Here is a 14,649-nt window from a genome sequence, read left to right as displayed (position 1 = left end):
TAACAGCAACAATAATGACAACGGCTGACATCTATTCAGTGCTTACTGGGTACCAGGCCAGGGTCTAAAGGTCTAAATACTTTATATAAGGCTCACAAGAACCCTATCAAGTAGATACTGAGGAAAACAGGCACAGAGAGGGTAAGTGACTTGCCAAGGTCACCCAGCTAACAGGTGGCAGAGCCAGGATGTGAACTTGGGCAGGCTGGCTCCTGAGCCCATAGAAGGCCAACTGCTGTGCTCCAGGTGGGAGCAGGGGAGGGGAGGTAAGAGCCTCCTGGGAAAGTTCTTCTCGCATGCCAAGCTGCTGGGGGTCCTGCCTGCCCTCTGTCCACCGGGCTTGGTCACAGGCAGAGAGGAAAAGTGAGGTGAGGGCGGGGCCCTGAATCCAGTGACGTCTGTCCAGGGATGCCATGGGAGCCAGGATGGGCCTGGGAAACTCCCCATGGCAGCCGGGGGACTTGGGAGCAGTTGTGAGGGTAGAGAGTATATTCACTGCGGAACTCTGGTGGGAGGCATGCCTCCCAGCTGATTTTCCTGTGGATCCCAGGCCCATCAGAGGAGAGACCCCAACTCCTGAGGCTCCCCATCAGGAAGAGCCTGGGCCCTTCTCTGCTGAACAGTCCAGCTGTCTGACCGCTGGTTAGGACGGTTTTCCTCTTCTCTAACATTGAACCCTCCTGCTGCTCCTCTGGACCGCCCACATAGAGCCATAGACTTTTTGAACTGGAGGAGGATTTTAGGACCCACCTAGGCCAGCCCCCCTCACCAGACCACAGAGGAAACCGATGCCTGGAGAGAGACCCCACAGAAGGCGAGAAGCAAGGCCAGGCTGAGGGCTTAAGCGAGACATGGGTTCAAGTCCTAGCCTTGGTCCTTATTGGCTGAGTAGCCATGGATCAGTGCGTTTGAAAACCTCAGTTTCTGCCTCTGTAAAATGGAGATAATAATTCCTACTTCTAGGTTCTGTAAGGCTCTAATGCATTAAAGCATTTAGCATGGAACCTGCCTCAGAGTGACCAGTGAGCAGAAGTGACGGTCAAGGCCCCTCCCCCGCCTCACCCCACCCACTGTGTGCCTGGGGACCCCATGGACCCTGGACTCACGGTGCAGAGGAAGATACTCACTGAGTAAATCCAGCCCCCCCAGTCACCCCCTCAAACATCAGCTCAGCCCATGCTCGCTGAGATCTGCTCTGTGCTGCCCTTAGCTGGGGCCCTGGTCAGCAGGATGACCCAATGTCCCTACCTGAGGAAGCTCCCAGGCCAGCGGCCAGAGTGAGTGGTGTCGGCAAAGTCCAGCCACTGTTCAGGCCAGTGATGGAGGTTACTGTTCATAAATATGATGGCCAGCAGGTACAGGGACTTACCAGTACCAGGCATCCTGCAAAGCGTGCCACAAACATGAACCCTACGCAATAGGTCTGTTGTGATGCCCATTTTACAGATGAGAGAACTGAGGCTGGAGCGGACCTGGTGAGGGATGAGGTTAGAGAGGTCAGAGATGAGACAGGTGGCCAAGGCCTCAGCACATGGGCCATGGAAAGACCAGGGGGAGAGATCATGAGGGCTGGATCTCTGAGACTCCCCCACCCCCAAATCAAGCCCTACCGCCCTGGCCAGGAGTTGGATCCCATGAGGAATGAGCTTGGCTCTGCCTCGCCCTGCTCTTGAAAAACACACAATCCAATAGATGTGTGATAAAGCTAGTAGAGTTAAATGTTCATCGATGAAACTGGGTGATGGATTCATGAGTGTTCATTGTACATTTATTTGAGCTTTTTGATAGGTTTGAATATTTTCATAGTAAAATGTCAAGGAGGAAAAAATACACAATCCTTTTCCCACAAAACGCCCCTTCTCCACGGCTCTTCCCCTCCCCGCTACCCCCCACTTGCCTCCCCTGGAAATGGCTTTGTGAGAAGTGAGCAGCAAGAATGATTTACTTGCCCTCTGACTCTGGAAATCAATCCTAAAATGCTGATGGGACAGGAAAGACTATGGCTGCAGAGCCCTATGGGAAGGGAGGGCTCTGAGCTGGGGGGTTGGGGGTTTGGGAAGTTCTGCTGGGAGGTTGGTGGGAGTATGCCTAGCCAAGTACTTCAGTCCTCACAGGCACTCGCAGGCACCAGTGTCACCCTTGTCCTATGCGGGAGGCCCAGGAAGCTAGCACCTGCCTAAGGGACACATTGCCTGTGAGCAGAAAACCTGTGACCTGGGAGCCAGGTGCCCCAGGGGCTGGGTGGGGAAGGCCAGGGGTGAGCTCTATTCTAAGCCCCAGAACACCAGGACCCGATGCTTGAGGGGGACACAGTTCTGCTGGAAGGGACATAGGTTTTCCAGGGTTGGGGAAGAGGGCGTGAGACCCACCCAGAACCTCCAAGCTCCAGCCCATTGTTCTCAGGGGCTTGGGAGGGGGGCGGGGGGGGGGATAATAGAGTAGCCTGAACTTGAAGTTGAACTTGAGCAGGAGGAACTTGAGCTGAGTGTCACTGCCACTGGCCAGATCTCAAATGTGCTTGCCCACTTGCCAGGGCCTCCCCAAGCTTCCGCAGGCTTCTGGAGACTTCTTTCATAAAGCTAAAACGATGGCGCCTGGTGAAATCGCCCATGCGTATAATATATACCTCTGGGATACATTGAAAACATCCCCCAAATAGCCAGCCTTGCTGCTATTTAAAATGAGTTCGTGTCACACCCCATAGATTTCATCTCTGCGGAAATGGCACTTATCGTGGGCCTGAACACATTCACTCTATTGCCACATAAACTACAGTGGCGTGGCAGGGCTGGGGCAGTCACACGTGGTAGCCGCAGTACAGGCTGCGGGACAGGCTGCCTCCAGACAGTGAAGCCCAGGTGTGGGGAGGGTCCACCTGGGGCTGGCAGCCTAGGAGGCCAATCAGAAGACCTGGAACGTGGGCAAGCAGCCAATCAGGGCACAAGCAGAAAGTTACTCCACTTGTAGGGGCAGGTAGTTTGGGGATTTGAGGTCCTTTGATCAAATCAGTGCATACAGCCGGAAAGCCTCCAGGGATCTCCACCTGTGCCCTGTCTGCCCAGGCCGGGAGAAGCCGGATTGAGGTTCTCCAACTCCCCTGAGCCTTGTCCTCCCAGCTGGTAATAATTTTCACAACTGTTACCAAGCACCCACTACGGACCTAATCGTTAGTTCACATAACACTACCCTGGAGTGGGTCTTGTTGTCCCTGCGAGAAGACTGAAGCTTAAAAAGGTCAAGGCAGTAATTCCCCTATGGAACTTGCATTAGAACCTCCTGGAAGGCTTGTTAAAACCTGGGTGGCTGGACCCCCACCCCCAGGTTTCTGATTCAGCAGGTCTGGAATTGGGCTCAAGAATTTACATTTCTAACAAGTTCTGAAGCTGCTGGCCTGGGAAACACACTTTGAGAACTTCCGGGTTAAAGGCATAGGTACAAAATAGCACTAGCATGCAAATTCAGATCCAACATCAAGACCTGTGGCCTGGCCTCCTCACTACCCTTTTGTGTGTCTGTGTCTGTGTGTATGCATATGTGTGTGTTTATGTGTGTGTGTCTGTGTGTGTATGTATATGTGTGTGTCTGTGTGTGTGTCTGTGTATATATACGTGTGTGTGTGTCTGTGTGTACGCATATGTGTGTTTATGTGTCTGTGTGTGTGTGTGCGCGTATACGTATGTGTGTGTCTGTGTGTGTCTGTGTCTGTGTCTGTGTGTGCATATATATATGTGTGTGTGTGTGTGTGTGTGTCTGTGTGTGTGCACAGGCGCTCGTAGGATTTTATTTCTACATCAGCAGTAACCCGAGCTGCGTCCTGCTCAGCCCAGCCTCACCGATTCACCACTTCCCGCGCTGCACCACCCGCCTCGCACTCCCCTGCTCCCCCAGAGCAGCCAGCCAGGGCCGCCAGTTGGGGTTGTTAATTTTATCTCCCACCACTTGGAAAGCACAACAGCTGTCAGGGGAGGGGCGAGGCAGGTGAACGGTGCTGCCAGCCAGCTCTCCTCTGAGAGGAAGGCGGGGTGGATGGGCTACGCCCGCAGCCACTGGGTACCCTTGTGACCCCCACTCCACTCAGAAGGGCCCCCGTCTCCAGGCAGGGAGGGTCTGGGCAGTGGCCATCGACGCTGCCAATGACCTGGACCCCAGATTCCCACCCCTCGCCGGTGCATCAGCACGCGGGCTCCCACTCGCTTTCAAGGTTGGGGGTTGTGAGTTGGCTCAGCAGATGCCACATAAAAGGGCCCCATTGCAGCTCATATAAGTACAGACACTGCGTTTATCTCTCCTGTCACTGATGGCGGCTCCATTTGGGGGCTTTTTGTCCGTATTTTTTCCCCTTGGCTGCCGTTACTACTCAGTTCAATATTTAATTTTCCCATAAACCAAAGCGTTGTGCTTTTCCTTCTCTCTTTTTCTTGCTGGAGTCCCCCTTCTGCTGGTGGGCTCTTGCTTCCACAGGCTTCTGCTGGGAGAGAGGGGCGTGGACATGGCTAAGATTTCAGCCCTTCCAAATTGGACAGGGATGGGAGGGCAGGACACTTAAGTCCCTCCTCCCAGCTCATTCATTTGACAAATGTTTATTGAGCAAATCCTTGTGTGTCAGGCCCTTGGATGTGGCAGTAGACAGAAGAGTTCCTGTCCTCATGGTGCTTACATACTAGTGGGGTGTGTTGGAAAAAAAGACAAGTGTGAGAACCAGTATATGAAATAACTATACCGTATGATGAGTTCTATGAAGAAATAACAAGGTGCTGTGACAGAGAATAGAAGAGGCACCTCGCTTAGATTAGGAGGTGGCATTTGAGCTGAGACTTGAAAGATAAGCAGGACCCAGCCTTGCTCAAAGCTGAGTGAAGGACTTCAGGCAAAGGAAAGAGCAGATGCAAAGGCCCCAGGGTTGAAACAAGCTTAGGGTGTTTATAGACCAAAAAAATCTCCATATGTTTGGAGCATGGTGTTGGGGGGAGGGTGGAGACAAGGCTAGAGGCGGTGGCAGGGCCCACGGCATTGCAAGGTCTTTCGGGATTCCTTCCACAGGCTGTGTGCTTGTCTGTACTAGGAGAAGTGAAAGAAGGAAAAAAGCAAACAGGAATTGAAATTGAATCCGTGCGTGGCAGGCTTGCACTAGCTCTGAGGTTAAAGAAAGACAAAGCTCCAGCCTTCAGAAAGCACACAGCCTAGTGGAGAAACAGACGTGGGCCCGGGACAGAATGACAAGCACCTATGGGTATGACAAGAACAGGATGCTCCAGGAATCCAGAGGATGAGCCCTAACCCAGTCTGGCAAAGTGCTGGAAGGCTGCCTGGAAGAGGCAACACTTAAGGGCGGACCTGAAGGATGAAGCTGAATTAACAGCAGAAGGTCTAGTATGTCCGGGGCACAGAGGAGGTGAGCAAGGCGAGGAAGGAACCTGGGGCATTTCAGTGTGGCTGGAGCAGAGAAGCCTTCCTGGAAGAGATGCTGTTTTGAGTAGCATCTTAAAGAAGCAGAGAGAGACTGGTAGAGAGGATGGGAAAGACACAGAGATGTGGGACAAAAAAAAAGAAAGAAAGAAAGAAAGAAATTAAAATAGGAAGCATGGAGGAATATTTATATTCATGAACACTTTTATATTGAGGGTGGTTTTCTTTCTTTTTTTTAAATATGGTATAATGACTAGGAGCTGATTGAAACAGAAGGCAGTCAATAGAGCAGGCATGCTGAGAGGAAAGAATGGATTTTTGCAAATAATATAATTTTGAACTTGTCTTTTCCCTCCCCCACTCCTCCCCAAAATCTAATTGATTACCACCCTTTGATAAATGACACCCAGAACAGAAGTGTGCTAAGACCAATTTAGCACAAGGTACCCAAGGAAAAGGAGAGATTATCCCTTCCTCCAGACAGTGGCCACCCCCGAGAGGAAGAAGAACTTCCCCTCTATGTCCCTCCCAGCCCAGGGAGAAGTGAGAGCAATTGAAGAGGTAATATAAATAATCCCTTTCTACTTCACCATCCTTATAGAAGGTTTATGTCCATATTCTCACTTGCTTCTCTCAAAATCTTGGAAGCTAAAAGTTTGGCAGGATATGTTTTATTGAACCCATTTTATAGATGGGAAGACTGATGCCCGTGTGGGTCAGTTGATTTGCCCAAGGTCCCATGGGTTGTTGGTAACAGAGCCTGGGCTGGAACCTTGGCCTGACTCTATTTGAGCTGGTTCCCTGGGAGGAGTTGGGGGTAGCCTCATGGTGGGGAGAGAATTTAACTCTAGTAGATACAGTTAGACCCAGGTCTGCTGGGGTTTATATCACAACAGGTTTGTGTTCCTGAACTGCAAAAGCCACAGGATGATTTACAGAGCTAAGAGCCATCACATTATCTGCAAAGTGAGTTACGATGACCGAAACAAAGTTCTGCTTTCAAGAGAAAAACAGGCAATATTTCAGAGTTAATTTCATAAAACCGATCATCCAACCATTGCCTCACTGTGTCGATGTTAACAGTAGCGTCTAAAATAACCTCGATTCCTGCCCCCCCCCCCCCGCAATGACCTGGAACAGAGGCGTGCTGTGCTGTGTGGCCGTGTCAGATGTGAAGCCGCTTTACCTTCCCGGATGCTGGACAAAATCAGTCGAAGAAATTTCTAGCAACAATTCTCTCTGCTTAAGGCAAAGTCAAAAATAAACTGGGAAGTCCACTGGCTTGACTTGGGGGCAGTGGATTCAGGAGAGTTCTATGGCAGTGGCCTCTGTTTGACCATGATGGTGAACCTGTAGAACTGAGGGGCTCTTCCTAACGCACAGGGCTGGGGTTACACAAGTGCCATGGTATGTCCACGAGCAGTTTGTAAATTCTGAAGCTCTGCCTTTGTCTAGGGTCTTACTGCTATGACTACTACTACTTCTCCCTTGCCCAGGCCAAATATGCCTGCTCAGTGTCTCTGAGGAGGGTCATTTCAGGTACATGGTACCCACCCTCACCCCAGGAGAGTGTTGCACTAGCACGGACATCCCTGAAGACACACTCTCAGAGTCCACAGGGATGAGGCACTTATGTTGGGTGCATTGGGTACTGTTTCAGAAGAGTGGGGAGAAATTGGAGATCTAGGGGCCTTTGTTAATGATTCTTTGCCATTATATGCCACCTGGATCATAGCCAGGTGACCTTGCTCTATACTGCCCATTCTGTAGCCCAGCTTTGAATTTGGGATTATTCTCGTCCAGGACCTTTATACCCGTGACTGCAGCTGGCCATCTGTCTTTGACTGGATACTGCTTCTGGGGCCACGGGATCTATTCCAGGCATCGAGTCATAAGGGGGCTGCTCACTTTGACCTTGGTCAGAGATTGTAGCAGGGATGGGGATGATGAGAATGGAGATGGGGTTGGGCTTGGAGGAGGGATGGGATGGAGACAGACATGAGGATTGAGTTGGGAATGGGGATAGAGATGGAGCAGAGTTAGGGATGGGGAAGGGAATAGAAGTGGGAATAGGAATGGAAAAGGGAATGGGGATGGAGGTGGAGAAGAAAAAAGATGGATGGAGATGGGGATGGAGGTGGAGATGGAGATGGGAATGGAGTTGGAGAGGGAAAAGGACGGAGATGGGGATGGAGATGGGGATGGAGGTGGGGATGGAGATAGGGATGGAGTTGGAGAAGGAAAAAGATGGAGATGGGGATGGATGTGGGGATACAGGTGAGAATGGGACTGGAAAAGGAGGGAGAGATGGAGGTAGAGAAGAAGATGGGCACGGGGAAGACTAAGAGTAAGGGAAGAGTCTAGACCACGAGCCTAAGAAGCAGCAGTTTGTGGGGGAAAGAGTGCTGTACGTAGTCAACGGAAGGGAAGAGAGGAGGAAGGGGGAGAGGATGACGTGTGGAGTGAAGCATCCCGAGGCAGCCAGGGACTCCCGGGTGTAGACAGCTCCCTGACCACCTGCACTCAGAGCCCTCCGGCGGGCAACAGGAGGCGAGATGCAGAGTGACATTTTCCTAGGACACAGCAACTGAGGAATACGTTGATGGAGAGTGTGGGAAGCCTGGGCTGTCCACGCTGATATTAGCAGCTCTGCTGTGTCATGGTCCATACAACTGAAATCCGTTATTGTCTTATGAGCTTGATTAACTGTACATATTGCTAACACCTGCTCAGAAATATAACGAGGGACAAGAACACAGCTCCCAATCAGGATCTGTGTGGGTGGTGTGCGTGACTTGGGTGCAGATCTCCAGAACGGGGATGTGTGTGTGTGTGTGTGTGTGTTGGGGGGAGCACTCGTGCTGTACAAAGAACCCTGGTCAGGATTTGGAAGGCCTGGGTGCCAGTGTGATGGTGTGACTGTAGGCAAATCTCTCCCTCTCTCTGACCTCAGTTTGCTTACCTGTAAAATGGAAGATCTAGACTGGCCCTCTCCAATAGAAATATATATATATTTAATTGTAAGTTTTCTAAAGACCACATTAAGAAAAGGCTTTAAAAAGTCAAAATGAATTGGAATAGTATATTTGTTAAATCCAATGTATCCCATGTATTATTTCAGTAAGTAACCAATATAAAAATATTCATGATATACTTAACATGCTTTAAAAAAATTGTCTTCCAGATTCAATGTGTATTTTACACTTACAACACATATGAACTTGGAAAAGCCACATTTCAAGTGCTTAAGAGCCACAGGGGTGGGCGGCTACTGTATTAGACAGTGCAGGTCCAGAGCATTTCTGGTCTCCTCTCTAAACCGTGAATGCCGCAAAGTCAAAGACGATGATTTATTTTCCCAGACAGTAGCAAGGAGGCTCAAAGAAAGAATGTTAATAAATTCTGCTGATAAATGCATCTGATAGGCACTTTCAAAGCACTTTCAGGTACTTCTTTATTGAATCCTCACAGGTACTCTATAATTCCACTTTGCAGATAAGGAAACTGAGGTACAGAGAGGCTAAATAACTTGCCCAAGGTCACATAGCTGGTAAATGGTACAGCTGGTCTTTAAACCCTGTGTAGTGTGATTTAGAGCCCATACTCTTAACCATTGTCCTACACTATCTCTTTTATAATAGTGAGACAAATAATATTACTTAAAATTGCTAAACTGTATTGCAGGCTTACTATGTGCTAGGCATCTTGTAAGCATCATCTCATTTATTCCTCAAAGCAATCCTATAAGGAAGGTTCTAGGTGTCTAATTCCTGTTTGCTCAATGAAAGTAAGAAAGAAGGAATGAGTGGTTTTAAAGGTGCCCCCTGACTAGCCCTGAGCCTCTAGTACAAGGGTCCCCAGACCCCAGGCCGTGGACCGGTACTGGTCCTCTGCCTGTTAAGACCTGGGCCACACAGCAGGAGGTGAGCGGTGGGCGAGGGAGCGAAGCTTCATCTGCTCCCCATCACTCCCCATCACTCGCATTACCGCTTGAACCATCCCCCCACCCCGTCCGAGGAAAAATTGGCTTCCACAAAACCAGTCCCTGCTGCCAAAATGGTTGGGAACCGCTGCCTAGGATTCTTGGAGGGTATACTTATCCCTACCCATAAGCCACCATGAGCAGTGACAGAGAATTATTCTAAGCTCTAATTGGCATGGTCCCTTGATCTTTGGGGCATCCGAGTTAAGTAGAGCCACCCACGGGAAGAGTTCCTCCAAGGATCTGGATTAAAGGTATCCATGAGAGTTGAGATGTGTCAGGTAAATGAGCATCCCCAGCAGCTAAAATGTGCACTTAGGGCTAAAGGTGCTAATAGGTATGAGCTTCTTTCTTCTTTCCAAAGATATGTCAGTGTTCCAGCTTAGTGTTGGTGTTTGAGCCCTGGAGCCAGGGTGCTGGGGTTCAAATCCAAACTCTGTGAACCCCAGAAAGTCACTTCACCTCTTAAGTTTCCCCATCTGTAAAATGGGAATAAATAAACCCATGTAGATGCATGGTGAGTATTAAATGAATAAACACACGTTAAGGGCTTAAAACAGCTCCTGGCTCCTAACTGCTGGTCGTTGTTGGTTCTTGTCGTGGGATCCAGGCTTTCAGTGAGTTTTAGAAAACCTAGATTACAGGCTGTGACTTGTGGATAATTGAACTGTTCTGGTGTATTTTTCCCCTCTCGGAATTCCTTACCCCACTTCCCATCTGTTTCCTACCATCTCACACTTAATTACAGTTCTCCCTCTACTGTTCTCCCATTGTTTCTTGTTTGTTCTGCTTCCCTTGCGACAGCACATGGTGGCTGCCTGAATGAATGAATGGTTCACACCTGGCTTCGTTTCACTAGACCTTAAAATAGAGCTGCCAGGCGTCTGTCGCCCCCGCCAGACTGTGAGCTTCTCAATGCGCTGTATACATTTCATCACTGGGCGCCTGTGGTGAGCACCTGGCACCATGCCCGCACCTAGTAGGTGTCAGGAAATGTTTGCCGGATTTAATTAAACTTAACTGGAGTGAAAACCCCTTGCAGGAAGAAAAGGCCCACCCCTCTTCATTTTCTCTGCGTCCCCCACTGCACTTGACCTAAGGCTACAAGAAGCCAGAACTGACAGCCTTTCCTAAGCAAAGTTGTAAGGTTCTGGCTCCTGTCCTGCTGATGACAAGGCAGTTGGGGAAATAATCTCAAGAATCATAAGACTAGTGAATTCCTAGCACGTGCTAAGCCCTTTCATATCGATTAGCTGGTTCATCCTTCAAATATGTCTGCCAAGGATTAATCCCACTTAGCAAATCGGGGAACTGAGGCTCACAGTTTTGGTAACTTGCCCAAGGACATGGAGGTGGTGGTGACCTCGCTGGGACTTGGACCCAGGAGTGCCTGATGGCTCCACATTTGACCTCTCAATAACCCACGGTGCCTGGGAACACCGGCTTTGGCAAAGCAGCCAGCGGTGGGCGGTGAGGAGAACAGAAAGGGGAGCTGGTGGGAAGTGGGACCAATCAAAATAAGCCAACTTTGGGGGGGGAAAAAAAGAAAGAGGGAAGACTCTTGGCTCTAAATATCTCTCAAAGTCATCTACTTCTCCCGCTCTGCCCTCACCATGGTCTAAGCGACCCATCTCTCTGGCTTAAACAGCACTCTGTGTTTCCAGTCTCTTCAAAATGCAACTCAGATCATGTCTCTGCTCTTGTTTGAAGCCTTCTTCCTCCTGCTCTCAGGACAAAGAAGAAAAACTCACAACCAGCGGTGGGCTGGTAAACCTGCTCTCTGGGGGCCTGGGGTGGGGACAGGGGAAGGAAACAAACAAGAAAGCCCTGATTTGCAGTGGTGGCTGATTTCCATGGCGTAAAGATGCCCACCGTGGCCTGTTTCGATCTAATAGCAGTTTAAGAACTGGTTCACAAAATTCCCAGTAATGTCACAATCGGCTCTCAGGAGCTGGTAGGAACCAGCCCCAGCACACCACTGCAAGCGGTGACCCAGCAGCGGTGCCTGCACATCTCCCCAGCCCCAGCAGGCACCACATCCCCCCTCCTTGTCCTCCCACCGCACAGCCTGCCTTCCATCCCCCCTGCCCTGAGCCAACTGTCACGAGGCCTTTGCACATGCTGTTCCCTCCACCTGCCACACTTGTCCTCTGCCTACTCTCGCGTCCTCAGGCACAGCACAGCGTCGCTTCCTCAGGCTTGAGTGGGTCGCTTTACACCCTGTTATACCTCCTGGTATCTGATGCACTTAGCACAGTTGACCGTGAGATCACTTGATTCATGGTTGTCTTCCCCACCAGGCTGTAAGCCCCGTGAGGCAGGGCCTTGTCTGTATGCCCAGTAGGGACATCCTTCTCACTGTCGTTGCTGCCAGTGGCACCCCCTGGAATTGTGCAATATTTGTCCCCCACCCCAATGCCCAGTGTGGGACCTGGCCCATCCTAGGTAATCAGTGAACTCTTCCCGAACCTTCCAGTTAAGCGTTGGTTTTCCTGTGCTTCTCTTTTGGGTAGCTCCTCCCACCTCCATTGAGGTGGTGGCCGCTGACACGCCAGCCCCCTTCAGCCGCTACCAAGCCCAGAACTTCACGCTGGTCTGCATCGTGTCGGGAGGGAAACCAGCGCCCATGGTGAGTACCCCTGGAGTCGTCCCTCCTCGTCCCCGCCGGGCCCCCCTCCTTCGTGGCTCGTCCAGCTGCCCCTGTCACCACAGTGCTCAACTCTGCAGAATGAAGGATAGAGGCCACAGCTTGCATAAATTAACTCTGCCCCGTCTGCCTTGGTTTGACCCCGTCCACTCATCTGACCTACCCAGGCGTCCATATGCCCCTCTTGCTCCCAGCCCCCTGGTGCTGAGAACCCCCGCTTCTCCTGGACCCTGAAATCCTTGAACTGCACAGTGAGGGTGGTCTTCAGGGGAGCCCAGCCTCAAGCACACCGCTACCCCAGTTATTGAACAGGATGGAGACAGATGAGGTCCGGAGAAGGCAAGGGATGTAGAGGGAGTCAGCCACTGTGTTCTTTTTTTTTTTTTAGTAGTCATCTTTTCTTTTTAAAATTTATATATTTATTTATTTATTTTTGGCTGTGTTGGGTCTTCGTTTCTGTGCGAGGGCTTTCTCTAGTTGCGGCAAGCGGGGGCCACTCTTCATCGCGGTGCGCGGGCCTCTCACTATAGCGGCCTCTCTTGTTGCGGAGCACAGGCTCCAGACACGCAGGCTCAGTAGTTGTGGCTCACGGGCCCAGTTGCTCCGCGGCATGTGGGATCTTCCCAGATCAGGGCTCGAACCCGTGTCCCCTGCATTGGCAGGCAGATTCTCAACCACTGCACCACCAGCGAAGCCCGCCACTGTGTTCTTGACAGAGCTGGGACTCAAGGTCATGTCCTCCAGCTCCAAGTCCAGCTCCAAGTAGGAAGGAGGGAGGAAAAGGGGGAGGAAGGAAGCAGGGAAGAGGGGGAAATCCCTGTTTGGGCCAACTCTTTATTAGATCCACCCTAACCGCTTTGAGGTCTGTCAGTGCAGCTCACGAGTTATTGTCATGGCTGCTGTAAAGGGCGGGGGTAGGATGGGAGAGCATGTGGAGAGCCGGGTTCTAGCCCCTAATGTCACATGCACCAAATGACCCTGAGCAGGAAGACCTCCCCTCTGCTTCTCAGGTTCTTTGAGGAGGTTTAGGGCGTGGGCAACATTATAGTTTTTCAGCATTTTTAGAAGCAGCAGGACCTGTTTGGTCTGATTCAAATACACGGAAGCCCCATGTTGAAAACATTTAAAAGTGAAGGAAGGGCAAGTTCCCCTAATGGGTCCCTGAGGCACCTCTGTGGAACCCTTAGAGTTCCCTGAACCATATTGAGAACCTATGGGCTACATGCTCCCAAGGCCAATTTTGACCTTATATGATACTTTGAGTCTTGACCTTGTGAGTTTCACACATCACTAGGGGTGGGGCTGGAGCCTTGGGCAGGGGGATTAGAGTTCAAGGTGGGGAGGCAGGGGCTCTCCTCCTTCCAGACCCTTGACTGTCTCACAGGCAGGGTCTAGTGGGGTGACCTTGGGACTGGGCCAGCCCCACCCCAGGACCAGCTGTCCAGGACAGGGCAGGAGTGGAGAGAACCAAGACAGGGCAGTAAGCAGGTGCTCAGAGGCACAGGGGGGCAGTAGGCAGGGGTGCAGAGATGAGCCTTTGACGAGGCCCATCTCCCTCCACCTGCACTTTACAGTCCTGAGGACACAGACCAAAAAGCAGCTTCAAAGCCAGCAATTGGTGAGAGAAGAGCATGGCCCCAAGATTTCCCTTTGGAGCCCAGAAAGAGGTCTGCCCTCTCGTAGATGAGACAAGCTGGTCTTTTTCCCCAAAGAAAAACTCCTATTCTGCAGGGCACAAAAAAAGTCTCCTCACCCACCCCTGGGGCTGCAGGAAGACCCCCTCCTCCCCCAGCTGGCCAGCTCCTGCCATTTAAGACATAGCAGTACAATATTCAAATATATATCTGTAAAAATATATATATATATATCTGAAAGGTCCTCATCTCCCCACATTCCAGGCACCTTACGTTTGCCTGGGATATCAGAACTTGAAAGAATTCTTTGACATAAATTACAAACCTGCTTTTGAAGCATTTTTCAAACAAAAAAAAAAAAAAAGAAAGGAAGAAAAACCCCAAAGCAGGCTATTATGTGCATAAGAGATTCTTTGTTGGAGCTCTAAACTCTGACAGATTCTGCGCATCCCACGTTTCCTTCACCTCCCCCCACCCGGTCCTCCCCCGCCTCCTCCGTCTCCCTTTCCCTGCTGGCACCAGCGTCCCCAGAGCTGCTTCCTGGCCTCCTCTCTCCCTGTCTCCCATCGATTTATTTAAAAAAAAAAAAAAAAATACACCGAATCCCCACAGGCCCCTGGCGTATATACCAAAATAAAAAGACAGCAAATTAAATTAAATGCCGCCTCTCAAAACTCAAATTCCCTATTAGCGGAGGAAGTGAGAAGATGCGGCCTTTCGCTTCATCCCGCACCTAGCTCCTTCCCACACGCACACCTGTTTCCTGCCTTCCTCTCCAAAACCTCCAAGATGTGCACACACACACACAGATCCTTTCCTCCTCCTCCTGACATCTCACTGAATCTCTGGTGCTCCTCCACCTTCGCTCTCACCCACCTGCTCTCCCCAGGTGGGCACGGACCACCCCCTTGGAGCCCAGGGGGGCTGCCAGGGCCAGGTCCAGGGTGCTTTTTCCACACACTGTTTCTAAGCATCCAACA

At 50.8% G+C, this 14,649-nt stretch overlaps 1 protein-coding gene across 1 annotated transcript in view; it reads left to right on the top strand.

Moving 5' to 3' along the window:
• The window catches only part of IGSF21 (immunoglobin superfamily member 21), a 240,094-nt gene that overhangs the window by 214,376 nt on the left and 11,069 nt on the right, over positions 1-14,649 (top strand). The window contains exon 5 of the mRNA XM_061187058.1: positions 11,902-12,017. Within this exon, the coding sequence (XP_061043041.1) occupies positions 11,902-12,017 (116 nt within the window). The remainder of the gene's footprint in view (positions 1-11,901; positions 12,018-14,649) is intronic.

This window comes from Eubalaena glacialis, chromosome 3, assembly GCF_028564815.1.
Source record: "Eubalaena glacialis isolate mEubGla1 chromosome 3, mEubGla1.1.hap2.+ XY, whole genome shotgun sequence".
Taxonomy (NCBI): Eukaryota; Metazoa; Chordata; class Mammalia; order Artiodactyla; family Balaenidae; genus Eubalaena; species Eubalaena glacialis.
Note: the sequence above shows the minus strand (reverse complement) of the source record. Positions and strands in the feature narration are given on the sequence as shown.